General features: G+C 44.1%; 1 protein-coding gene across 1 annotated transcript in view; it reads left to right on the forward strand.

Moving 5' to 3' along the window:
- The window catches only part of SOAT2 (sterol O-acyltransferase 2), a 57942-nt gene extending 31094 nt beyond the window's left edge, over positions 1-26848 (forward strand). Inside the window, exons 6-16 of the mRNA XM_066593768.1 lie at positions 992-1099; positions 3138-3420; positions 5085-5157; positions 6180-6264; positions 8354-8399; positions 10599-10728; positions 14858-14955; positions 15034-15132; positions 15214-15349; positions 18371-18516; positions 26557-26848. Coding sequence (XP_066449865.1) covers positions 992-1099; positions 3138-3420; positions 5085-5157; positions 6180-6264; positions 8354-8399; positions 10599-10728; positions 14858-14955; positions 15034-15132; positions 15214-15349; positions 18371-18516; positions 26557-26607 — 1255 coding nt within the window. The 3' untranslated portion in view covers positions 26608-26848. The remainder of the gene's footprint in view (positions 1-991; positions 1100-3137; positions 3421-5084; positions 5158-6179; positions 6265-8353; positions 8400-10598; positions 10729-14857; positions 14956-15033; positions 15133-15213; positions 15350-18370; positions 18517-26556) is intronic.
- The last annotated feature ends 379 nt before the right edge of the window (positions 26849-27227 follow it).

Here is a 27227-nt window from a genome sequence, read left to right on the forward strand (position 1 = left end):
AATTCTACTCATTAAATTACGGACTATCTGATGCATCACTAGCGACTCTTCAGTCTCGTCTTTATCATAGCTTAGGTGGGGTGATTCTAATAACTCCATATACCCACCTAACTGTAATATTCTCTGTCTTTATGTTTGTCTTGTTGTTAGCCCAAGTCATTATTTTATGTTAGTCTTGAATAAAAGTTATATTTTAGTCTGTCTGTCACTGTGAAGGGACCTGCGGGTGTCCAATGCATCCCTATTGGGCACGGATCCGCGGGAAAAATGCTGCGTATTTTAACCCCGTGGACATGAGGCCTTAGTCTTTTCTATACAATGATCCTTTTAAGACTGTTCCCTGGTGCTGTTTTGTTAACAATACTGAAAAGTATAGTCTGCTACATTATATCTATGGCTATTATGACATTTTTTTAAATAATGGAAGTCAATGGATGCTGATTAGAGATGAGCGAACGTACTCGGTAAGGGCGATTTCGCAATCGAGCACCGCGATTTTCGAGTACTTCACTACTCGGGTGTGCTGTGGGGCGGGGGGTTGCAGAGGGGAGTGGGGGGTAGCAGCGGGGAACAGGGGGGAGCCCTCTCTCTCTCCCTCTCCACCCCACTCCCCGCTGCAACCCCCCGCTCACCCACAGCGCACCCGAGTACTTTTCACCCGAGTAGTGAAGTACTCGAAAATCGCGGTGCTCGATTGCGAAATCGCCCTTACCGAGTACGTTCGCTCATCTCTAATGCTGATGTAATCTTCTTGGTTGAGATGTAGACCTGGAGATAACATCTGCAGCCCCATACTATCAAAGTAAAAACCCCAAATAATAGACATATAGCGTAAAGAGTAATATTGGGAAGTATTACCAGTATTTCCCATAAGGATAGATTTGGAAGGGTGGCATGTTTATTGTGCAATTATCCCCCGTGTATGCCAGTGGCTGTAATTATCTCTCCCAGTGTTATATGTATCTAATATGATGTCCCACCATGTTTACAGTGATTTGTTGGAGGTGGAACACTTCCGAACCATCTACCACATGTTTTTGGCTGCTCTCTGTGTTTTTGTGATCGCCACAACTGCTGTGGACATTATTGACCAAGGGAGGTAAGTGAAGATGTAGTATTGATGTAGAGTTATCTGATGTAAACAGCAGGTTACACTAAATTAACCCCCTAGTGACCGCACTTTTTTTGCTTTTTTACATTTTCGTTTTTTCCTCCCCACCCTTTTAAAAAAACGTAACTCCTTTATTTATCGAGCGACAGAGCTGTATGAGGGCTGTCTTTTTGCAGTATGAGCTGTATTTTTCAATAGTAGTATTTAATATACCACATAATGTAATTAGAAACGCTTAAAAAATTCTAAGTGGAGAGAAATAGAAAAAAAACACATTCCGCCATCTTTCAGTGCGTCTTGTTTCTATGGCGCACAAACTGCAACAAAAATGACCCAATAACATTATTCTATGGGTCAGTACTAGTAATGAGCAAGTATACTCGCTAAGGCTAACTACTCAAGCGAGTAGTGCCTTAGCCGAGTATCTCCCTGCTCGTCTCTAAAGATTCGGGGGGGGGGGGGGGGGGGGGCGCGCGGGTGACAGGTGAGTTGCGGTGGTGAGCGGGGGGGGAGAGAGGGAGAGAGAGATCTCCCCTCCGTTCCACCCCGCTCTCCCCTGCCGCTCCCCGCCCCCCACCGGCCCCCGAATCTTTAGAGATGAGCGGGAGGATACTCGGCTAAGGCACTACTCGCTCAAGTAGTTAGCCTTTAGAGAGTATACTTGCTCATTTCTAGTCAGCACGATTACTACAATATCAAACTTGTATAGTTTTTTCTTTGCTCTAGTACTTATATATTTTTTTACAGATATTTAATTTTTTTAAATGATTTTTTGTCTCCATCTTCTGTGCACAATAACTTTTTTATTTTTCCGTCAATATAGTTGTGTGAGGGCTTATTTTGTGCGGGACGTCCTGTAATTTCCATTGGTACCATTTTGGAATGCATAGGACTTTTTATCGCTTTTTGTTAGATTTTTTTCTTGGCAACAGGGTGACCAAAAAAGTGCATTTCTTTTTTTTTTCGGACGACGTTCACCGTGCGCGGTAAATAATGCATTACTGTGATAGATCGGACGTTTACGGATGCAGCGATACCAAATAGCTATTTTTGTTTTATTATTTAGATTTTTTTATTGTAAATATGGCAAAAGGGTTTTTTTAAAACTTTTATAGCTTTAAAAAAAAAAAAATTAATAAAACTTCATTATTATTATTATTATTACATTTTCTTTTAGTCCTCCTGGGGGACCACAACATGCGATATTTAGATCGCTTATGCAGTATGATATAATGCCTGAGCATTACATCATACTGCATTCTGACAGGCAGCCTATCAAGCTACCCCAGAAGGACCCCGGCTGCCATAACATCTGCACAACTCTCCCGGTCTCATCGCGGGGGTGGGTGTGGGGGCGTATGGGATACTGATTTGACAGCGGTATTTAAAGGGTTAACAGCCCCGATCGACTGCGTGGCCAAACGGGGCTGTTGCCCGCAGGTGTCAGCTGTAATAAATAGTGATGTATGGAAGGAGATAGCAGCGCTAAGGGGTTAAATTGGAAATATAAACTAAAAAAAGTCAAGCTATTTGCAGCCTAGTTAGTGCTGGTTTCTGTTTCAAAGATCTATTGGGTATCAGAACATTACAAGTCACTGGATTCATTGTCTTAAGTTAGCAATCACGGCAGCAACAGTGAGCAATGCCTCTACAACTGCTTGTAAGCTTGGGCATCTTTGGATGAGAGCACTTGTGCCATCAAGAAAAACCCCTAAGCTTGAGCATCTCCAGACCAGAGCACTGATGATATGTACACTTCTGAGCTTGGGCAGTAATGCACCTGCTCCATCTACAAACGCCCATAACCATAGGTAGCGCTGGCCAAGGGCACCTGTGCCATCTACAAGTATCCGTAAGCTTTGGTATTTCTGGATAAAGGCACCTATGCCATTTACAAACATTATTGGCATGATGTGTAATTAGTTTAATGCTTTCATTTTTTTCTTTCTTTTTTTCTCAAACATATACCATATACATTTGTGTTCTTTATATACCCTATATATCTGAGTCCTTCTTCTTTTTTCAGGTTAGTTCTGGAGTTTGATCTTCTGTTTTATGCGTTTGGGCAGACCAGGACGGTGGTTTGGTCGTGGCTTTGTCTCTTTATATACACACTCCTGGTACCGTACAAAGTGTTGTCTTTCTGGAGCTCCATGTATCCAAAGTCAAGACACAAGACTCTGCTATCTGCCTGTGTGGGAACATTTCTGCTTGTTAGCCAGACATGTGTACTCTGCGTATTCCCCGTGTATATAATAACACATTACCAGTTGCCCCCAGCATCAAGCTTAATTGTCAGTCTGGAACAGGTGAGTTCAGTAACCATGCCATCCTGAACCAGTAACCAAGCCATCCTGAACCAGTAACCAGGTCCATCCTGAATCTTGTTTTACATATTTCCTTCTTATTGGCCACAATGGATGAAGACTTTATTCCATCTTTCAAGAAAAGGCCTCAATTCTCTCCTCTTGCCCACAAAGAAAATGTTTAATACTACTCTACACTAGTGTGCCAAAAGTCATGGAATAGCCATATGTAAATTGTTGTGGACCCCAGTTGTCAACAAGACACTGTGCAGGCTGGTGGTGGTTTCATACTGTTGTGGGGTGTGTTCTCATAGCATGGGTTGGGTCCATTGGCCCACCTAAACACATTATTGAATGGTGCACGCTATTTTTCGCTGCTTATTGACTATTGCAGCCCTTTACTGACTTTATGTGCCCCCAAAATGATGGGATATTCCAGCGGGATAATGCACCGCGCTATCAGGCCCAAGTTGTCCAAAACTGGTTCGAGGAGCATTCTGGAGAGTTCTTATGAATAGTGTGGGCTGCACATTCACCTCACATGAGCACAATTAAGTGGTGGAGAGGGCAATTCACACCCAAGATCCTGGACTTACAAATTTTACAGCTGTGGGTAGCTGTTCAGACGGCATAGCTCAACAACCCTCCAGACTTCTTCCGTCCACTTGTGAAATCAATGCCATGCCGAGTTGCTGCATGTTAGGTCGGCTATCCGTGTCTGCCACCCTCTTGCTATTTCGAGCGACATCTGCTCCTTCTGTATGAATTTATTCTTTGCTTTTACTTTCTATCAGCACTGCAGTAGTTAACCCTTCTCATTGCTCACAACCCAGCTGCAGCATAATAGGCAATTGCCCTCCTATTTAAATTAGCTGTGGACACTTTTTGCCTTAGTGTTGTTGTGTGTTTGTCTCAGACAACAGGAAATACATAGGTCGCATGTCTCTGACTTTATTGTCTGTTCTGATCCTGTACTTATATTTCTATATACGTTTTGTATGCTGCTAGATCCTGTCTCTGACTTATTGTCTGATCTTATCCTATACGTGTATCTATATACATTTGTCTGGCACCAGATCCTGTTTGCAGTCCGGCCTGTTTCACGGTGACTGGCACTGGTGCTTCTAACTCACGGAGGTCAGCTGCCAACCACAGTGGACTACTGCAGGAAGTAGCAGCCTGGTCGGTTCCCCGCAGTGGAGGACAGCTTCCTGTGCAGGGCTTAAAGGATGAAAACTAGAAAACTGCACTTTGCTGGGCTACATGGGGGCCCTACACAATAGTAGTTCCTGTTCCATGACCTTTGGCACATCAGCGTATATGAGGAAATTATATATGTACTTTCTTTAACTGTGATCACACTTTGCATTATGATGCAGTACAACATTATTGACATACAGAATGTGTATGAGAATTTTACAAATGTCATCCACATACGTGTAACATCTGGAGGTGGACATAGCATGAACTCGGCCTACTGTGGCTCTAAGACTACTGTACACATCGCCTCCTTACATTTTATAGCAGGACTACCGCAGACATTTTATAACAACCTTCCGCAGATTCCTTAGGGCACAATTATGTCAGTTATAGATTAGATTGTTAGTACCTGAATGTATGGTAGGAAGTGAATTACAGGAAAATGTTTTCCTTCTCTTGTTTTTTAGATTCGCTTCATAATGAAGAGTTATTCTTTTCTTAGAGAGACAGTTCCAGTTGTACTTCACGATGCAAGTAAAGGTAATTTCCTGTAGGCTATTCAGACCGGTTCATATACAATAAAATGACATATGCTTAAAGCGGGTTTTCAGGGAAATACTATTAAGTTCTTATCCCCAGAAAAGGTCATCAATAGTTACCCAACTGGTGTCCGCTGCTCAGGTTCAGCTGCTGCTAATGTGCCATTATAGGTGCTTTTCTATGGCTGGTTCAGCGGCTACTGTTTTCCATATGCACTGTGTGTTCTGATGCCTTTCCATCATGTCAGCAATGAAAGGAACCTGTTACCTTCCTAAAGCACCATCAACAAACTTATGGTGCTATTAGGCGAGGTGACTTGTATGGGAGAGCGCATGCAGGACTCTGAAAAGAGTCAGATTTTCATGGGCCGCACGATCTTCAGGGGTGGGCAGCAGGAAGTGGGCGAGTATAAAAAAAACACCTCACCCGGCTCCCTGTCACCTCACCTAACAGAACCATACGGTGTTTTAGGCAGGTGCTGAGTTCCATTTAAACTTTTAAAATTTTTTTATTACTGTACATCCTTTGTGGAATAGTTAGCTTTTGCTCCAAATGTGCATCAATAAGCCTTCAGAGTCCACAGCCTTATTACCAGCCCATTGGTTATCCTTCCTTGGACCAGTTTTAGTCGGTACTAACCATTGTATACCAGGAACACCCTACAAGAGCTCTCGTTTTGGAGATGATGCTCTGACCCAGTCATCTATCCATCACAACTTGGTCCTTGTCGTTCACTTTCTTACATTTTTTGGTGGTTTCAACACTTCATCTTCAAGAACTGACTGTTCACTTGCTGATTATTATATCCCATCCCTTGACAAACACCAATGTAATGAGATAATCAATGTTCAGCTTCACCTGTCAGTTGTTTTGATGTCACGGCTGATCCAATGTAGGTACCCTATACAGAGCCCACGTACTACTCTGCAGCAGTTTGTGTTGGGTTCGTTTTTACAGAATGTGTACAAGGCAGTTACATATGTTTTTGTGATTGGAGTTTAATGATATAACTTATCTTACAGAGAAGAATGCCCGCATACCTACACATTCCAGTTATCTTTATTTCCTCTTCTGCCCAACACTGATTTACAGAGAGAGCTATCCCAGGTAACTCCGAAGACAAGTTCTGTTTAAGTCTGGGGGTCCTTATATACAGTTTTGGAATATTAATAGGAAAGACAAGCAAACGGCGATCTTAAAGGGAATGTCTAATGTATTTGATTATAAGGTTATTCAGCACAACTCTGAAATCCCACAAACATTCTTACAAACACTTGTCTTCCCAATCATTGTCCCATGTAAACATACCTGCAAATCAGACGACAGATGAGCAAATGCCGGATTACAGTTGTATTAACAATCCTTCATCCCCATACTAGTGATCATCTGCTGTATGTAAGCGGTATTAACAAGCTCTGTTTGACATGTTATATTGTTGGTTGGTATTCATTAATGGGCAGAAAATCTGCCCGTGTGAAAGCCTCCTCCTGCAGTACAAGAGAGCTGTCATTAATGCTCGTGCTCTAAGGATTGTAAAATTACTCTGGTCATGCTGTCCCAATCTATACAGTAAAGCTAGTGATACACATTAGATAGTTGTCAGCTGAACATGAAGGATTATCCCCCAAGATGAAAAGGATTGAGCAAGTTAAAATTGAACTGCTCACTCTTTATCTTCCCCAGACATCCTCCATTGGGGTAGAAGTAGGAAGCCTCCTACACATTAAATGATCTTCCGCTCCTGCCAAAATTGTGCATTAGGCCCATATATACATTAACCCCTTCCCGCCACAGGGCGTAACTGTATGTACTGGCAGAGGGGTATTTAACGCAACAGGACATACAGTTACGCCCTGGGGATAGCGCAAGACCATAAAAGATCTCAGATAGCCGACCTCCCGCTGCAACAGCAGGGGTGCATTGGGACAGTGACCCCCGCTTTTAACCCCTTACATGCCACGATCTATATAGATCGAAGCATGTAAAGGGTTCACAGAGGGATCGTGCTCCCTCTGTGACGTCATCGGATGTCACATCGGACATCATCATGGTACCAATATAAACTACAGCTCGTCTCACAAAAAATAAGCCCTCACAGAGCTCCGTCCATGAAAAAATACAAAAGTTATAAGCTTTGAATGCAGCGATTTAGAAAAAAATAATTTCCTAAAAAAGGGTTTTCTATTGCGGAAAAGTGAAAAAAACCTAAACAAAATGAAGCATTTTGGTATCGTTGTAATCATACCAACCCTCAGAAAAAAAAGCCCCCAAAATCTATGGCAGAATTGATGTGTTTTTTTCCCCTGCTATCATAAAAAAATTATTAAAAGTTTTACAATAAAGTCTATGTACCGAAAAATGGCACCAATAAAAACTACAGCTCACCACACAAAAAAGAAGTCCTTACACGGCTGTGTCAACGGAAAAAAGTATGTGCCTAGAAAAGTTATGACTTTTGAAAAATGGAGATGAAAATCTGCTAAAAATCATTGCGTCCTTATGCCCAAAATATGCCATGTCTAGAGATGAGCGAGCATACTCGGTAAGGCAATTTACTCGAGAGAGCATCGCCTTTTTCGAGTAACTGCTGGCTCGTCCCTGAAGATTCGGGGGGCCGACGGGGTGAGCGGGGGGTTGCGAAGGGAATCGGGAGGGTGAGAGAGAGATCTCTCTCACGCTCCCCTCCGCCGCTCCGCGGCGCCCCCCTGAATCTTCAGGGACGAGCCAGCAGTTACTCGAAAAAGGCGATGCTCTCTCGAGTAAATCGCCTTACGGAGTATGCTTGCTCATCTCTAGCCATGTCCTTCAGGGGTTAAAGGTGCTTTTACACGGAACGATTATTGTTTAAAAAAAAAAAGCTGAGTCATTTAAATTTAAACGAATCGTTCACTGTAAACGCGGCCAACGATCAAACGATAAACAATAATTAGTTGCTCATCGTTCATTTTTGCAAGTATGAAAATCAACGTTGGCTCGTTAACTAATCATTCGGTTTAATACTGATTGCTCGGTCGTTCTCATTTACTGGTACAGCGAATGTGAACGACTGAACTATTTGCGAGCAAACAAGCAAACAATTTATCTGCCTGTATAAACAGACTGCACGAGCGAACTCTGACATCATTCACTAGGGTGAACGATAAACCGCTCCATTTCATATAAAGTAAGACCTACTTATGTTTTTGCTTCCACACAGAACGCCTTACATCAGGTGGAAATTTGTGGCTAAGAACTTTGCCCAGGTAAGGTGGAGGTTAAAAGTGGCCGTAGATGGGAAGATCTGTCTCTATTTTAGTGTTATCATATATTTAACCTCAGGGGTGTAACTAAAGATTCACCCTCTCCCCCCCGTATCTGAACCAAGCAGCATACAGCTGCAAAACGAATACATGATCTAGCCCCTTTGCATAATCTTTCCAAACATGACTTATTTCCTGGACTATATGAAAATTTGTTTGTAGCCTCGTAGGCCAGGCTCACACGAGCGTATGATTACCATGTATTATGCGTGCATTGTACTAGCATTTGATATGCGGTAATTCACTGGTGTTATGGGAACCTAAATGGTTTCCCTCTGACTTCATTGTACTGCTCCAAATTGGTTACAATGAGAAGTGCATGCATGCCAAGCAGCTAACACTGACAGTGTTCGTCAACATCAGTACGCCTCTGCTTTATTAAGAGCATCATGAGACATATATACCCCAAATGACGTAGCAAATAAAAATACATACCCCTAGAATCATAGGAACTCATGATTTTCTAATGATTAACATATGTTAACGCCTTAAGGTGTATGTTACTACTAAACACGTGATTTCTTATAAACGAAACTAAAATAAACTTATTAACATCACTGCTTGGCCTGAAGAATGCAAAAATAGGGGGTATGAGCAGCCCCCTTATGAGCGTTGGGGGTCCCAGGGTGCTCTCAGACAGCTTTTCTCCTGGGAAAGAAGTGTGTGAGTCACGGGAACATCTTGTACATTTCAGCATACAATACATTAACCATTAAGATTCTGTTATTTACTAAGAAGGAAGATATATACACACACATTTTATATATAATATATATATATATATATATATATATATATGTATATATATATATATATATATATATATATATATATGTATATATATATATATATTTATATATATATACATACACACGTATTGGCCTAGGCTGATGTGAGAAACATATAAAAAGATATATATGTACAATAGAATATATATTATTGCTATAACACTGGCAATCAAATACATTGCCATACACACTTCCGCTCACGTTTGCGAGTAGGAATTGCGTAATATGCAAGCACAAAAAAGAACGCAGCATGTTCTATCTTGCGGCATATTACGCTGAGAGAGCCCATTGTTCTCTATTTGATGCATAATTAACGCTGCCCATATGTAATTACATTGCATATGGACTGCATTTATATGTGCTGTTGTGAATCAACGGTGCAGGAAATATAAACAAAAATAAACCGGTGGACTGCGCATGACAGCATGCATGAGATACACAGTCATGTGCAGTACAATTTAGCTGTGATACATCGTTATAGGGCAGGTCACCAGTGGTTCCACAGTGGTAAAACGCTGCGTTATATTGGCCATGCTGGTCTAAGGACGGTTTCTCAGGTCGGAGGTTCGTTCGCAGATCCGGCACAAAATACTGGAAGAAAAAGTGTTGCATGCAGCGCTTTTACTTCCATCCAAAAGTCGGGTAGCTGGGCAGAAAGCGTACGGTCCCCATTATAGTCAATGGGGTCTGTCTGGCGCTGTTTGGTTCCATCCAGAGAAACACCCATTCGGCTGCAGAGATTTCCCCTTCCTGCTCCCTGAAAGGAGCAGAAAAGTGGAATCCCCAATTTCCTGTATATGCGAGTGATATTGAGCATGCTGGTATAACCTGGGTATCTACTGCATATAATTATATATGTACAGCTACTATATATTACACATTTCCTGTATATAGTGATATACAAGCATGGGCTTAATCCCTACATACAGGATGTATAGCTTATATGAGTAGCAATTATATACAGGAGATATCTAGGTTACACCAGCATAGCCTATAGCAGTGGTTCCCAAACATTTTCAGCCATGGAGCCCTTTTTAAAGCAAAAGTTTTTCACGGAGCCTGAAGGTGTGGTCAGGGTGATGAGCTCATGGTCTCCTGGATCCATATAGTATGTGTTGGGTACAACTACAGCAACTAGAGCTACTAGCAGGTGGTACTGTATAATGAGTGACTGTCCTCACTGGAGGAATGCTGCCATCCAATAGGTGGCGCTGCAGATAGGTGATCTGATATAAACAATGAACATTATCGCTCAGCTACATCAACAGTTCAGTATATTGTGGTATGAATAAAATGATCAGTGGTGTGAGATACCATATAACCTCTTTTTTATTCCCTTTTTCCATATCTCTAGTTCCTTGGCTGTCTGTTTTTCTTCTACTTTGTCATGGTAACACTATGCATCCCAGTATTCAAAAACATGAGCAAGCAGCCGTTCAATACGAAGACCTTAGTGCTTTCCATCTTCCATTCTACACTGCCCGGTAAGACTAAGAACTGCCTATTAAATATATACACACCGTCTTTATATAATTCATTGATTTACATATCAAGGATAAAGACTGATGCAACTATGTGAGAAAGTTCTAAAGATTTGATGACTTTACACCCAAAGCCTTAAAGAGGTGATATACATTAGATGTGTATCGGCCAAACCTGTTGATTATATAATGTGTATAGGAGCCTCTTGACTCTCCCTTGATGGCAGATTTCAGGGGAGATAAGGATCAGACATTTCGGTTTCTGCTGCCCTATCCTTTTCTGTTCATAAGATAAGCTGCCACCGGAGGTGTCTGATGGTAAGATGCAGGTGGATGTTGTGTGATGGCGCAGCAGTGACAGGCGAAGGCAGCCTAATTCAGCAAAATAAACTTACTAAACAGAAAATATTACTTACAGTTCATCACTCCATAGGAGCATAACATTCTACAATTAAGTCCACTATTTTTCACTATAGGAAGGCACGATAACTAAACCTTACATTCAGCTACTTATTTCCTAACACCTCAAAAGTTGAACTCAATAAGGAATCATCATTTCAGTAATAAATTCTACTGAACAGTCGTGTCTTTTTGGTATTAAGTCCTACTAACAGTAATTGTCCCTTAAACAATTAACTATTTAACCTCTAGCTATCAATATCCCAATATCCTCTTACTACCAGTACCCAGGGTACCGTAGGTCTTGATCTCCCTTCTAAAGGAGTCGTTTACACCTGGACTTATTGCCCAAAAGAATATGTCTTTTGTCATTTCAGCAACCAGAGGAATTCCAACTCAACGGTCTTTCACATGCCTTTTTTCTACCTTCAGAGTTATTGCCTGTTCACACGCCTTTCGATCTTTCAAACTTTTGACTGTTCATTGGTAGAAAATCATGTTTCTTCTCTGCCTTTACAGTCATTGCTCTGTTCATGGGGTTCTAAATTCACACGAACAATACATAGAATGGCACATACAGTTTTTTCTTGCCCATCTGACCTTTTCAATTGCTCTCTTTTTTGTTTGTCAGCTTGCACACACAGAACTCTGACTTGCTTCCAGTCTTATATATGGGAGCAATAATTATTCAGGTACTGGCTCTTCACATCTGACTTCAGTTTCACTTCATCTCACAGCAGCTTGTTCCTCGTTTTTCCACCTCTCCCCGTGTCCACACTGGCATGCATACTCCAACCACTGGCAGTAACAATTCTCTTCCATAGATGAGTTTTTGCCAACTTACACCTACCTCACAAATCGCGGGAGATCTCACTCCTCTCCATTTACTCTCAGTCTCTCTTTCTTGCGCACAAGAGCATTCGTTCCTGTTGCTCATTCTGAGTCTCAGGGACTCATACTCTGTCAAGAGGTAAAGTGTCAAGAGGTAAAGTTAAGTTCATGAGTATTGTTAAAGGGACAATTAAGGATTTACAAGTACACCCTTTTGTTTTTTAGCGAGACTGGAAACTCACGGTATGGATAGATCAAGCACACCCAAAGCTGCCATTGGCTTTTACGATTCTGCCACTAAATAGGCCATTGCGAATCAAGGACCCTTATTCCTTCTACTTGGGACTTTATATTAAAAAACTATAGTGCAGATACTAATGTACCAAAAAGTTAAGAAAAAATAAATTAAAAGTTCAGGAATAGAGATGAGCGAACGTACTCGTAATGAGTACTTACGCACCCGAGTACCGCCATTTTCGAGTACTTCAGTACTCGCGCGTAAAGATTCGGGGGGCGCGGCGGTGCGGGGGGTAGCAGCGGGGAACAGGGGGGAGCCCTCTCTCTCTCCCTCTCCCCCCCACTCCCCGCTGCAACCCCCCACGCCACCACGGGGCCCCCCCCGTTTTTTATTCGCCCGAGTACGGAAGTACTCGAAAATCGCGGTATTCGGGCGAAAAAGGGGCGGGGCCGAGCACGTTCGCTCATCTCTATTCAGGAACAATGATGAATTAAACCACAAATAAATATACATTAAATATGAGCTGTGTAAATAATGGTAAGGTGTACTTGTAACGATTGTCATTCATGTAATCGTAATAAAAGGACTTGCTGTCACATATCAAGAGATGCTGCATCATTGTGCCCTATTAGAGTGTTATACATTGGTACTAATATACCTAATGAATATCTGTCCCCTTCCTGATAAGAAGGTTCATGGCCTGAGGCCTGTGCATGCATGGAAGAATCACACTGAAACTTACTGCTCAGCTAAATGAAACTTCTTTATTCTAATCAAGCTGCATTGGGCTTTATAGACGGTATGCCTAGTTAGTATGTCATGAAGTACGAATCTGTAGCTGATTGGTGATTATCTTATGTGAGTCTCTTCCTCCAAGTCCTGACGTCCTTATCTTGAGATTTCTGGACTAGGGAGTCGCCATATTGAGTAAAATGTTAGAAACACGGTGGGAGGGGGTGAGGAGAGGGAGTTAGTCAGCACTTTCAGATAGGAAGCTGTGTTAGTAGTGAGGTAACGAAACACATATTTGCAATAGACATTTTACTTAGTTTATTACAATCCATTACCAGAGAATATGGACATTATATAGGGAGGGGTTTCCCATTTCTGCTATCTATAAGCCAAGAAAGGGAGATGTTAGGGGGTTGGCTACTTTCTACTAATAACAGACATATTTTATGTTCCTATGGGAGACAATGGTCATCAGAGGTTTCTGGCGGTTTATCTCTCCATATTGAAATAAATTGGGAAACACAGCCAATCCAAGTACGTATGGTTGTAGAGGTAGCTGTGACATGTAGACTTGCCATCAAAATTATTCAACCCCCATTGCAGATTAGGCTTATTTCTCAAATTACAAACTGCTTGCAAAAAAAAACAATCAAGAAACATTTTTAAATAACTGAACACTACTAATATAGTAAGTAGTTTCCATAAATTTAACTCAAAATCCCACTTTTAAAGACTGCTGCAGTTTCAGAATTATTCAACCTTCCTGAATAGAAACCCTAAATAAAAGCTGTGTAAAAAGATGGTAAGGTGTACTTATAATGATTGTCATTAATGTAATCGTAATAAAAGGGCTTATTGTCACTGTCACAAATCAAGAGATGCTGCTTCATTGTGCCCTATTAGAGAATATGGACATCCTATAGGGAGGGATTCCCAGCTCTGCCATCTATGAGCCAAGAAAGATAGTTTAGCAATGGCTTTCAATGAACAACGTTGTAAACCGCATTGTGCACACGCTACTTTCTAATGCAATTTGCAGCATTATTGAAGTCTCTGATGGACAAATTTGGTCACGCATCCCTCGATCATCAGCTCTGTTATGGGTGAGAGTACTAAGTCAGCCGTTCAAGGAGGTGCTTTGGAAATGAGAACTGTTAAAGGGGTTGTCTCACGCCGAACGGTTTTTTTCTGTATTCAATAGGCCCCCCGTTCGGCGCGAGACAAACCCAAGGGATGGGTTAAAAAAAAAAAAGTTTATTACTTACCCGAATCCCCGCGCTGCGGCGACTTCTTTCTTCCTTTACCAAGATGGCCGCCAGGATCTTCACCCATGATGCACCGCGGGTCTTCTCCCATGGTGCACCGTGGGCTCTGTGCGGTCCATTGCCGATTGCAGCCTCCTGATTGGCTGGAATCGGCACACGTGACGGGGCGGAGCTACGAGGACCAGCTCTCCGGCACGAGCGGCCCCATTCACCAGGAAGAAGACCGCACAGCGCAAGCGCGTCTAAAAAAGCAAGAAGACAGCTAATTTAGACGGATCCATGGCGACGGGGACGCTAGCAACGGAGCAGGTAAGTGAATAACTTCTGTATGGCTCATAATTAATGCACGATGTATATTACAAAGTGCATTAATATGGCCATACAGAAGTGCTGAACCCCACTTGATTTCACGAGACAACCCCTTTAAGCTATGCTAGTCAAACCTATTTACTCTACTCATTGATATAAACTTGTTCCTGCAACTCTGTCAAAATTAGCCCGAAGTGGCCAACTCCTTTAACAATCCGCGAGACTCACTCTGGCAAACTTAGGATGCCCATGTACTGATTTGAGTGGAGCGAGCTGTGACAACCTCCTAATTATATTCATGATGATGAATAAAAGATCTCATGAACACCTGATCACTACTTTATCGCTCTATTTTCAGGTACCTTTGTGCTCCTCACTGCATTCTTTGGATTTCTGCACTGTTGGCTGAATGCATTTGCTGAGATGCTCCGCTTTGCAGATCGCATGTTTTATAAGGTACCTTCCCACTTCTTACACACTGGTGTTGTGCCTTGTATTGCTTTATAATACAGTTGTTGTCTTCCTTCTCTACAGGACTGGTGGAATTCCACATCCTTCTCGAACTACTACCGCACATGGAATGTGGTCGTCCATGACTGGTTGTATTATTACCTCTACCAGGATCTGCTGTGGGTGAGGATTCAACCATATGATGATTAGAGAACCCTTTAATGTGATTTTGCACTCAGCAAGAAAAAACTTTCTATTTTTCAGCTACTCAATAACCGTTTTCGCTCAGGAGTGATGCTGACCGTATTCCTCTTCTCCGCCTCTGTACATGAATATGCTTTTATATTATCTTTCGGTTACTTTTACCCAGTCATGTTCTGCCTTTTTGCTATTTTTGGAGGTAAATTTGACCACTAGTTTCTATTAAGTCTTTACCATAATGTTGTTGTCAGCTTGAGTGGAAGAAATTGGGTTCCCGTTATCTTGCTGGGTTTTGATACCCAAGACAGATGAGTCAAGGGCAGTGGTTACCAACCCCCTGTTTGAAAACTATGCAGTTTCTCTAGAGTTTCTCATCAGCAGAGATTTTTAGTACCCAAAAGACCTGACTCCATGGTAAATATGACCTTGGTTAGTTGAGTCCAAGGGTGTAGACTTTACTCACCTCTATGTTTAGTTATTATTTACATCTAACCTTCACCATCTCCTTTTGGCTGCTTCCAAACTGCAGCACCTTTTGTGCTAAGATGCAAAGAACTGTCAATGTCTTACAGTAAGTACCTTGGACCAGGACTAAAATGGAAAGTAATAATAGAGAGAGAGAGAGAGAGAGAGAGAGAGAGAGAGAGAGACGAACCAAGAAAAAAAAAAAAAAAGCTCGGGACCCAGCGTTCCACATACAAAAATGCTTGAGTCTCCCATTGTAGCCAATGGGGTTCGTTACTCGAATAGAGCTCTCGAATTTTACGAAAAGCTCGACTCGAATAACGCGGACCCGAGCATTTGGGTTCTCCATCATCTCTAGTAAAGACCCAACCTTGAAATCGCACTGTTTTAAAATTCTCCCCAGCTTAAGGAGGGGGTTCACACAAAGTTGAATTTCTATGTGGACCCTCCATATGGAAATTCCACTGTGTTTACAGTAGCAGCAAAGTGAACGAGACTTTGAAAATCTCGTCCACAAGCTTTGGAGATAATGCACACAAAATCTGTGAGGAAAGTGACTTGCGGGTTTAGAGACAGGCATTCAGCAGCTGATTTGCAGAGGATTGACCGCCAGGATATTCTGCTAGAAATCAGCCCCGTGTGGACCCAGCCTAAGATAGTCTTATAGGACCAGTTTGGCCCTTGTTATGCCACATTATAGTCAAAATACATTTAAACAATCATGTTTTGCATGAGCAACTGTAGTTGATTTCCTACTTTAAACTGGTTATACACATTCAATAAATGCTGTCTGAATTCTTCTAAAATTGGCGGGATCTACCCATGGTTAAACGTGAATGAGGGGAAACTAGGCAAATCCCTGATAACAGACATATCTTATGTTTCTATGGGAGATAATCGTCATCAGAGGTTTCTGGTGATTTATCTCTCCATATTGAAATAAATTGGGAAACACAGCCAATCTAAGCATGTATGTTTGTAGAGGTAGCTGTGACATGTAGACTTGCAACCAAAATTAGAGTTGAGCGAACGTACTCTTCCGAGCTTGATGCTCGTTCGAGTATTAGCATACTCGATGGTGCTCGCTACTCGAGCGAGCATCACGCCGTGTTCGACCCCACCCCAGTTTTGGCTCCTCCCCGCCACTGACGTGTCAGATTTGACCCCTCCCCGCTGTGACGCTGTGCGCGTCAATGGTAGTTTGTGGCTGGGAGAGTGAGAGAGAACATGGACACAGGAAAAAAAAAAAACCTTGGCAACCGGCGGGTCCCAAACAAAAATGCTTGAGTCTCCCATTGAAGTCAATGGGGCTCATTACTTAAATAGAGCTCTCGAATTTTACGAAAAGCTCAACTCGAATAACGAGGACCCGAGCATTTTGGTGCTCGCTCAACTCTAATCAAAATTATTCAACCCCCTTTGCAAATTAGGTTTATTTCCCAATTTACAATCTTTGAGCTGTTTGCAAAAAACAATCAAGAACAATTTTTAAATAGCCGAACACTACTAATTTAACAAGTGTTTTCCCCAAATTCAACACAAAATCCCACTTTTAATGACTGCTGCAGTTTTGGAATTATTCAACCCGCCTGAACAGAATTCCTCATTAGAGTACACATTTTGAAATCAGATGTTGTCTCAAGCACACCTGATGCAACTATTCAGGGGCTTCATTAGTTACCTCAGGTGTGCTTGAGATAAAATGCAACAAATACCTGGACTGGCTAGAGTTTTGTTGACTATGATGTTTGATTCCATGTTAGGGCCCTTTTACGCTGCACAACCTGTAAGAGCAAATAACAAATGTGCTTTTACACAGGAACAAGGATAGTTTCGGCCCACCCATCTCCATTCACAATACAGATGAAGTCGCTCAGTTTTATGCATACATAAACTGAACAACGAACGAGAAGCGAACAAATTATAGTTCCTTCAGTTTGGGCATGCATTTACACTGCTGAACAGGACACCCTACTATAATAAAGCATTTGCTTCCCCTGGCAATGGAAATCTGCAGCGTGTGGAAGGCAAGATAGGTTCAATCAAGTATTAGGAAATCCTAGAATCATGCTTTTTGTGAGGAAGCTGAAGCTTGGCATCATTGGACTTTCTAGCAGGACAATGATCCCAAGAATACCTCAAAGTCCAGCAAGGCTTGCTTTCAGAAGTAGTCCTGGAAGATTTTGGAGTGGCCGTCACAGTCTCTTTACTTGAACCCCATAGATAATCTTTGGTGGGATTAGAAGTAGGTGGTTGCAGCATGCAAACCCAAGAATATTAGAGAACTGGAGGCCATTGCCCATGGGGAATGAGCTGAGATTCCTCAGGAACGCTGTTAAAAGCTGCTGTCTGGCTATTCATCATGTTTACAGCAGATCATACAGCAATAGGTGCTCTACTAAGTACTAAAGTCACCAGTCAGGAAAGGGTTGAATAATTCCGAGACTGTAGTAGTCATTAAAAGTGGGATTTTGTGTTGAATTTAGAGAAAATGTTTGCTATATAAGTTGTGTTGTACGATTTAAATTGTTCTTGTTTGATTCTATTTTTGCAAACTGCTGAAAGTTCGTACATTTGGCAAATAAACCTAATTTGCAAAAAGGGTTGATTAATTTTGACTGCAACTGTATAGCCAGCTTTAAGCTTGAACACGCAAAAGTGTTAAGGTTAAGTTGTATTTTACTCATACTATTGTAGAGAATATAAGTTACGTATCTTTAGTTACGTCTCCTTTTATGCTTCATGTGTTTTCCAGTCCTTTTTAATTTCATGCTGAATGATAAGAAGACCAACCCGGTGTGGAACGTGATAATGTGGACCTTCCTCTTCATCGGCCAGGGAATCCAGCTGTGCTTATACTGCCAGGAGTGGTACGCTCAGATACACTGCCCCCTCACAGAGGTAAATCCGAATTGTGATTAATGAGCTAGATGCAGTTTAGGGAAAATGATGACGCTTTCTAAATATCACCGATAAAGCATTATTTCACTCACTGACACATTCGGATCAGACACGCGAAGCTTTGCTGTAACAAGAATCCCAAAGGAATACTGTAGCCAAATCAATATTTATAGTGTAAATATTGCGCAATCACGCCGTGTTTTCATTTCACCTATTAACCCTTACTACCTGTGCCACACAGTTTAAGTGTCCTGTTACCAGTATAAACAGATCGCAAAAGCGCGAGTGGTCTTAATCCAATAGTCAAAATTCTAGAATAACTAGTAGGACAGTAGGAAGATCTCAGGCAGATGAATAACTCTCCTACAAAATTTAAAAAAAACTACATTAAAAAGCCGCTTCGGTGAAGCTTTTCATCGTTTCCTCGGAGTACAGCTGACATATGTTGCATACTAGGCAGTTAATACACTTATTGGCTGCGTTATTAATGTTTCCGTCCGGTCCTTCACTGTCCCATGTGACTCATGCACTGACTGGTCGAATCCCACAGCACACCGGAAATTCACTGTCTCTATTCATTTCTATGAGACTCACATTGTGGCTCTCATAGGAATGAATAGAGACTGTGACTTCCAGTCTGCTGTAGGATTTGGGTAGTCACTGCACAGGCCCAATGGGAGAACAGGGAATCGGAACGTAAGAGGTCTCTCATTAATACATCGGCCAATAAGAATACTTACTGCCCTAGTAGGTACTCTATGTCAGTTGCACCCTGCAGAAATGATAAAATATTCCCCCAAAGTGCCTCTTTAAAAATGGTTTTGCAAATAAGGTTTTTGATGCCATTTTTGAGAAAAAGTCAGAAATGGATTAAAAAAGAAAGGGAAATATAAAATGAAGGACTTATACAGGGTGTCCTACTAGCTGGAGGTCCAGAAAAATTGGCTATAACTCCAAGACATAATAAACACATTTTAATGAAATTTGGTCAAAACATACCTTACCCAACGAAAATCGGGAACCCCTAATTGCAATCAAGCATGACTATGTTAGTGGGAAGGCCACAGATGGAATAAGGGCCTTCTTGGGCTTGAGACCTGCTGGTTCAGGAATGGGGAGATCTGCCAAGCTTCTGGTAGTCTGTGGTCCATGGAGCACCAGACAGGTCTGGTTGCAAGGGTGGGACTCACCGGTCATCCAGCCACGTCACCCTACTCTCTCACCAACCTCATATCTCTGTTCTTCCAGTCCTATGTCCCCTTGCTTGCACAGTACACCAACGTGACCAGCCACCAACCAGGGTAAACTTTTTATTACAACAGAAAACAATTGCAATACCAGTAATTGCCCACTATAGGCCAGCAGAACATAACACCATACAGTACACCCTTACACCTAAAACCAACACTCCATATTGCTGAACATTTTGGTACTCATGTGTGGCGCCATTGCAGCAATTTTTTTGCACAATGTTCTTTTCCAATTCCGGGATCAAATCATTTCTAAGAGACTTTGTAAACTGCAGCCCCCTGATCTGACCCCACCAGACTTTTTCTTGTGGAGCCTCTTGACGGAAACGTTTACTGGATTAAGCTAAAAACTATCAGGAATTAAAAAGGTGCATTTCACAAGAAATTGACGTAGTGACGCCAGACATGTTTACCAGAATGTTCAACCATATGGAGTTTCAGATTCAGGCATGCTTGACTGCAAATGAGGGGTTCCTATTTCTCATTGAGCACGGTATGTTTTGACCAAATTTCATTAATGTGTTCATTAGTCTTGGATAAATAGCCAATTTTACCGTACCTCCAGTGAGTGGAACACTCTGTGCTGCTTCTGCTGGATCCACTTCTGACTTTAGCTCACAAAACTGCAACAAAAACCGCAACTACTTTCCAAAAAAGCTGTTTGTGAAACCAATCGTAGCAGGTTGTCTTCATAGGTATATTGAAAGGCCTGGAACTCTATAGTAGTAATCTGGATATCAAATATTGTAGATGTGTTAATTCCAGTTTGGAGGTTTTATAATCAAATTATCGTTGTAAAAAGAGACTCCATCTTTTCAAAAACAAACATGCTACATAAACACCAAACTACAGAAGACCTTTTTGGACTCCTACAGGACTACATGTAAAAAACACAATATATAGCACAAAATATCCCCACTAATATTGTGATGAGGTAAGAACCATTATCCACTAGGAACTAATGAGTAGCACATATTTTGTATTTATTAGAGATGAGCGAGCACCAAAATGCTCGGGTGCTCGTTACTCGAGACGAACTTTTCGCGATGCTCGAGGGTTCGTTTCGAGTAACGAACCCCATTGAAGTCAATGGGCGACCCGAGCATTTTTGTATATCGCCGATGCTCGCTAAGGTTTCCATTTGTGAAAATCTGCAAAACCCAAGAAAGTGATGGAAACGACACAGCAACGGATAGGACAGGCGAGGGGCAACATGCTGGGCTGCATTTCAGGTTCACAGGTCCCACTATGAAGCCACAATAGCGGCAAGAGTGGGCCCCCCCCCAACAACTTTTACTTCTGAAAAGCCCTCATTAGCAATGCATACCTTAGCTAAGCACCACACTACCTCCAACAAAGCACAATCACTGCCTGCATGACACTCCGCTGCCACTTCTCCTGGGTTACATGCTGCCCAACCCCCCCCCCCCCCCACGACCCAGTGTCCACAGCGCACACCAAATTGTCCCTGCGCAGCCTTCAGCTGCCCTCATGCCACGCCACCCTCATGTCTATTTATAAGTGCGTCTGCCAGAGGAACCGCAGGCACACACTGCAGAGGGTTGGCACGGCTAGGCAGCGACCCTCTTTAAAAGCGGTGGGGCGATAGCCCACAATGCTGTACAGAAGCAATGAGAAATATAATCCTGTGCCACCGCCATCAGGAGCTGCACACGTGGGCATAGCAATGGGGAACCCATGTGCCACACACTATTCATTCTGTCAAGGTGTCTGCATGCCCCAGTCAGACCGCGTTTTTTTATAAATAGTCACAGGCAGGTACAACTCCGCAATGGGAATTCCGTGTGCACCCACAGCATGGGTGGCTCCCTGGAACCCACCGGCAGTACATAAAAATATCCTATTGCATTGCCCATCCCAGCTGAGGTAATAATGTCATGTTTAATGCAGGTGGGCTTCGGCCCACACTGCATGCCCCAGTCAGACTGGGGTTCTTTAGAAGTGGACACATGTAGTTACAACTCCCTGTGGACCCACAGCATGGGTGGGTGCCAGGAAGCCACCGGCGGTACATAAATATATCCCATTGCATTGCCCATCACAGCTGAGGTAATAATGTCATGTTTAATGCAGGTGGGCTTCGGCCCACACTGCATGCCCCAGTCAGACTGGGGTTCTTTAGAAGTGGACACATGTAGTTACAACTCCCTGTGGACCCACAGCATGGGTGGCTCCCTGGAACCCACTGGCGGTACATAAATATATCCCATTGCATTGCCCATCACAGCTGAGGTAATAATGTCATGTTTAATGCAGGTGGGCTTCGGCCCACACTGCATGCCCCAGTCAGACTGGGGTTCTTTAGAAGTGGACACATGTAGTTACAACTCCCTGTGGACCCACAGCATGGGTGGGTGCCAGGAAGCCACCGGTGGTACATAAATATATCCCATTGCATTGCCCATCACAGCTGATGTTATGTCAGCTGTAATGCAGGTGGGCAAAAAATTTATTGGATTACACTGTAGGCGATGGCCCACAAAAATTAGTGTACTAACAGTACTAATGTACCTGAGAAAAATTACCCATGCCCAACCGAGAGGGCAGGTGAAACCCACTAATGGCTTTGGTTAATGTGGCTTAATTGGTAACTAGGCCTGGAGGCAGCCCAGTTAAAATAAAAATTGGTTGAGGTGAAAGTTTCAACCCTTTAATGAGCATTGAAACGTATAAAAATTGTTTAGAAAAATTATATGACTGAGCCTTGTGGGCCTAAGAAAAATTGCACGTTCGGCGTGATTACGTCAGGTTTCAGGAGGAGGAGCAGGAGGAGGAGGATGAATATTATACACAGATTGATGAAGCAAAAAGGTCCCCGTTTTGGATGGTGATAGAGAACGATGCTTCCATCCGCGGGTGCAGCCTACGTATTGCTTAGGTATCGCTGCTGTCCGCTGCTGGAAAAGAGAAGTCTGGGGAAATCCAGGCTTTGTTCATCTTGATGAGTGTAAGCCTGTCGGCACTGTCGGTTGATAGGTGGGTACGCTTATCCGTGATGATTCCCCCAGCCACACTAAACACACTCTCTGACAAGACGCTAGCCGCAGGACAAGCAAGCACCTCCAGGGCATACAGCGCGAGTTCAGGCCACGTGTCCAGCTTCAACACCCAGTAGTTGTAGGGGGCAGAGGCGTCACCGAGGACGGTCGTGCAATCGGCTACGTACTCCCTCACCATCCTTTTACAGTGCTCCCGCCAACTCAGCCTTGACTGGGGACCGGTGACACAGTCTTGCTGGGGAGCCATAAAGCTGTCAAAGGCCTTAGAGAGTGTTCCCCTGCCTGCGCTGTACATGCTGCCTGATCTCTGCGCCTCCCCTGCTACCTGGGCCGCGGAAATGCGCCTTCGGCCACTAGCGCTGTCGGATGGGAAGTTTACCATCAGTTTGTCCACCAGCGCCCTGTGGTATAGCATCATTCTCGAACCCCTTTCCTCTTCGGGAATGAGAGTGGAAAGGCTCTCCTTATACCGTGGATCGAGCAGTGTGTTCACCCAGTAATCCGTAGTGGCCAGAATGCGTGTAACGCGAGGGTCACGAGAAAGGCATCCTAACATGAAGTCAGCCATGTGTGCAAGGTTACCTGTACGCAACACATGGCTGTCCTCACTCGGAAGATCACTTTCAGGATCCTCCTCCTCCTCCTCCTCTGGCCATACACGCTGAAAGGATGACAGGCAAGCTGCATCTGTACCCTCAGCAGTGGGCCAAGCTGTCTCTTCCCCCTCCTCCTCATGCTCCTCCCCCTCCTCCTCCTCTGGCCATACACGCTGAAAGGATGACAGGCAAGCAGCATCTGTCCCCTCAGCAGTGGGCCAAGCTGTCTCTTCCCCCTCCTCCTCATGCTCCTCCCCCTCCTCCTCAACGCGCTGAGATATAGACATGAGGTTGCTCTGACTATCCAGCGACATACTGTCTTCCCCTGCCTCCGTTTCTGATTCCAAAGCGTCTGCCTTTATGCTTTGCAGGGAACTTCTCAAGAGGCATAGCAGAGGAATGGTGACGCTAATGATTGCAGCATCCCCGCTCACCATCTGGGTAGACTCCTCAAATTTTCCAAGGACCTGGCAGATGGCTGCCAACCAGGCCCACTCTTCTGTAAATAATTGAGGAGGCTGACTCCCACTGCGCCGCGCAAGTTGGAGTTGGTATTCCACTATAGCTCTACGCTGCTCATAGAGTCTGGCCAACATGTAGAGCGTAGAGTTCCACTGTGTGGGCACGTCGCACAGCAGTCGGTGCACTGGCAGATTAAACCGATGTTGCAGTGTCCGCAGGGTGGCAGCGTGCGTGTGGGATTTGCGGAAATGTGCGCAGAGCTGGCGCACCTTTACGAGCAGGTATGACAGGTGGGGGTAGCTTTTCAGAAAGCGCTGACCCACCAAATTAAAGACATGGGCCAGGCATGGCACGTGCATGAGGCTGCCGAGCTGCCGAGCCGCCACCAGGTTACGGCCGTTGTCACACACGACCATGCCCGGTTGGAGGCTCAGCGGCGCAAGCCAGCGGTCGGTCTGCTCTGTCAGACCCTGCAGCAGTTCGTGGGCCGTGTGGCTCTTCTCTCCTAAGCTGAGTAGTTTCAGCACGGCCTGCTGACGCTTGCCCACCGCTGTGCTGCCACGCCGCGTGACACCGACTGCTGGCGACGTGCTGCTGCTGACACATCTTGATTGCGAGACAGTTGTTGCGTAGGAGGAGGAGGAGGGTGGTTTAGTGGAGGAAGCATACACCCCCGCAGATACCAGCACCGAGCTGGGGCACGCAATTCGGGGGGTGGGTAGGACGTGAGCGGTCCCAGGCTCTGACTCTGTATCAGCCTCCACTAAATGCACCCAATGTGCCGTCAGGGAGATATAGTGGCCCTGCCCGCCTGTGCTTGTCCACGTGTCTGTTGTTAAGTGGACCTTGGCAGTAACCGCGTTGGTGAGGGCGCGTACAATGTTGCGGGAGACGTGGTCGTGCAGGCCTGGGACGGCACATCGGGAAAAGTAGTGGCGACTGGGAACCGAGTAGCGCAGGGCCGCCGCCGCCATCATGCTTTTGAAAGCCTCCGTTTCCACAAGCCTATACGGCAGCATCTCTAGGCTGATCAGTTTTGCAATGTGCACGTTTAACGCTTGAGCGTGCGGGTGCGTGGCGTCGTACTTGCGCTTGCGCTCAAACAGAGGCGCTAGCGACGTCTGGACGCTACGCCGAGAGACATTGGTGGATGGGGCCGAGGACAGCGGAGGTGAGGGCGTGGGTGCAGGCCAGGAGACGGTACTGCCTGTGTCCTCAGAGGGGGGTTGGATCTCAGTGGCAGGTTGGGGCACAGGGGGAGAGGCAGTGGTGCAAACCGGAGGCGGTGAACGGGCATCGTCCCACCTTGTGGGGTGCTTGGCCATCATATGCCTGCGCATGCTGGTGGTGGTGCCTCCCCAGCTGATCTTGGCGCGACAAAGGTTGCACACCACTGTTCGTCGGTCGTCAGGCGTCTCTGTGAAAAACTGCCACACCGTAGAGCACCTTGACCTCTGCAGGGTGGCATGGCGCGAGGGGGCGCTTTGGGAAACAGTTGGTGGATTATTCGGTCTGGCCCTGCCTCTACCCCTGGCCACCGCACTGGCTCGGCCTGTGCCCACACCCTGACTTGGGCCTCCGCGTCCTCGCCCGCGTCCACGTCCTATAGGCCTACCCCTACCCCTCAGCATGGTGTATTAGCAGTAGTGCAGAAACAGAATGCTGTAATTAAATATGCCGCTTATTGGCCTGTGGTTGGAGGCTGACTTCGTTTACGGAACCCCAGGAAATAATTTGGCGCACGCCTGCTGTAACACTTAGCTGGCTGCGTATTTATTTGGAGAACTAATACCCCCAGCAGACACGGACCCAGAACACTGAGCACAGTGACAGGCAGGCCAAATAGATTTTTTTCCAATATTTTTTTGAAAAGGACCACTGCGTATATTCAATCTATAATATATGTCTTCTGGCCCTGCCTACACAATTCTGTCCCTGGAGTATTACTGCAGGGCGCAATGCTCTGCACGGCCGATATATCAAAAAAAAAAAAAATGTGCAACACTGCTAAAAGCAGCCTCCACACTACTGCACACGGTTAGATGTGGCCCTAAGAAGGACCGTTGGGGTTCTTGAAGCCTACACTAACTCCTAACACTCTCCCTACAGCAGCTCCAACACGATACCACTGTCCCTCAGCTATCTCACAACGCATCTGAGGCGTGGTAACCCGAACATCGCGTGGTACTCGTTACAAGTAACGAGCATCCCGAACACGCTAATACTCGAACGAGTATCAAGCTCGGACGAGTACGTTCGCTCATCTCTAGTATTTATCTATGAGGAATGCTAAAGGGGTGTCTCATGAATAGCTGCTGCTGATCATATATAATTCCCTGACCATTGCCACTCCTAAGGCAATGCAGTATTACATGCTACCAATATATTCATAAAGTAATAACCATGTAATGCATTGATAGGCCAATAACTCAAACATTGGGAGGGTGGGGGGTGCTGAGAAGAGGGAACTCTGTTTGACACATAAATGCCTTAACTCCCCTCTGCAACCCCCCGCTCACCCCCAGCGCCCCCCGAATCTTTTCGTCCGAGAAGTCAGTTATTTGAAAAAAAGTGGTGCTCGAGTGCAAAAACACCCAAATCGAGTACGTTCGCTCATCTCTACTTGGGGGTCATCTTGATTAGACAACCCCTAATCAATATGAATACATATTTAGTACTGATAACTTCATCAAAATTTTCTTTTCTCCGCAGAAAACATTCTGGGGACTGGTCACCCCACGCTCATGGTCGTGTCGTTTGTGATTGAAGAGACTTTGGAAGGTGCTGGAAAGCTTAACAGCTCCAATTAGCAGCGCTGCTTATCAGAGCCATTGCAGGTGGGTGTCGGATGTAAGAAACAGCTGGCACCCGCATTGTATTGAGCAGGAGCGACTCGCAATCCCTCTCCATACAAACCCTGAATCTGCAGAGCGTTACTGTGTGTCCGGTAGTGTTAAGGGGTTAAGTATTAGAAAATGTGAAAAGGTAATAAAAGTTTAAAGAACCTCCCTTTTTCCAGAATTCCAATAAAAAACAAAACAAACCTAGTTGGCACTGCTGCATCTGTAAAAGTATGATGTATGAAAGTAACACATTTATCCCGCAGAGTGAATGTCGTCAGAACAAACACATTGTGCTTTTTGGTCATCCAGTTTCAAAGACAAAAATAAAAAAAGTAATCAAAAAGTCATAAAAACTACAAAAATTATACCAGGTGAAACTACTGGAAACGCTGCAAAAAAACAAGCCCTCACACAACTATATCGATGGAAAAATAAAAAAAAACTCTGGCTGTCAGAAGATGATGTCAGAAAATATTTTTTTTTCCTAAAGATATTTTATTTATTAAAAGTAGCACAGCAAAAAGAAAAACACCTTACACA

This window comes from Eleutherodactylus coqui, chromosome 1 (assembly GCF_035609145.1).
Source record: "Eleutherodactylus coqui strain aEleCoq1 chromosome 1, aEleCoq1.hap1, whole genome shotgun sequence".
Taxonomy (NCBI): domain Eukaryota; kingdom Metazoa; phylum Chordata; class Amphibia; order Anura; family Eleutherodactylidae; genus Eleutherodactylus; species Eleutherodactylus coqui.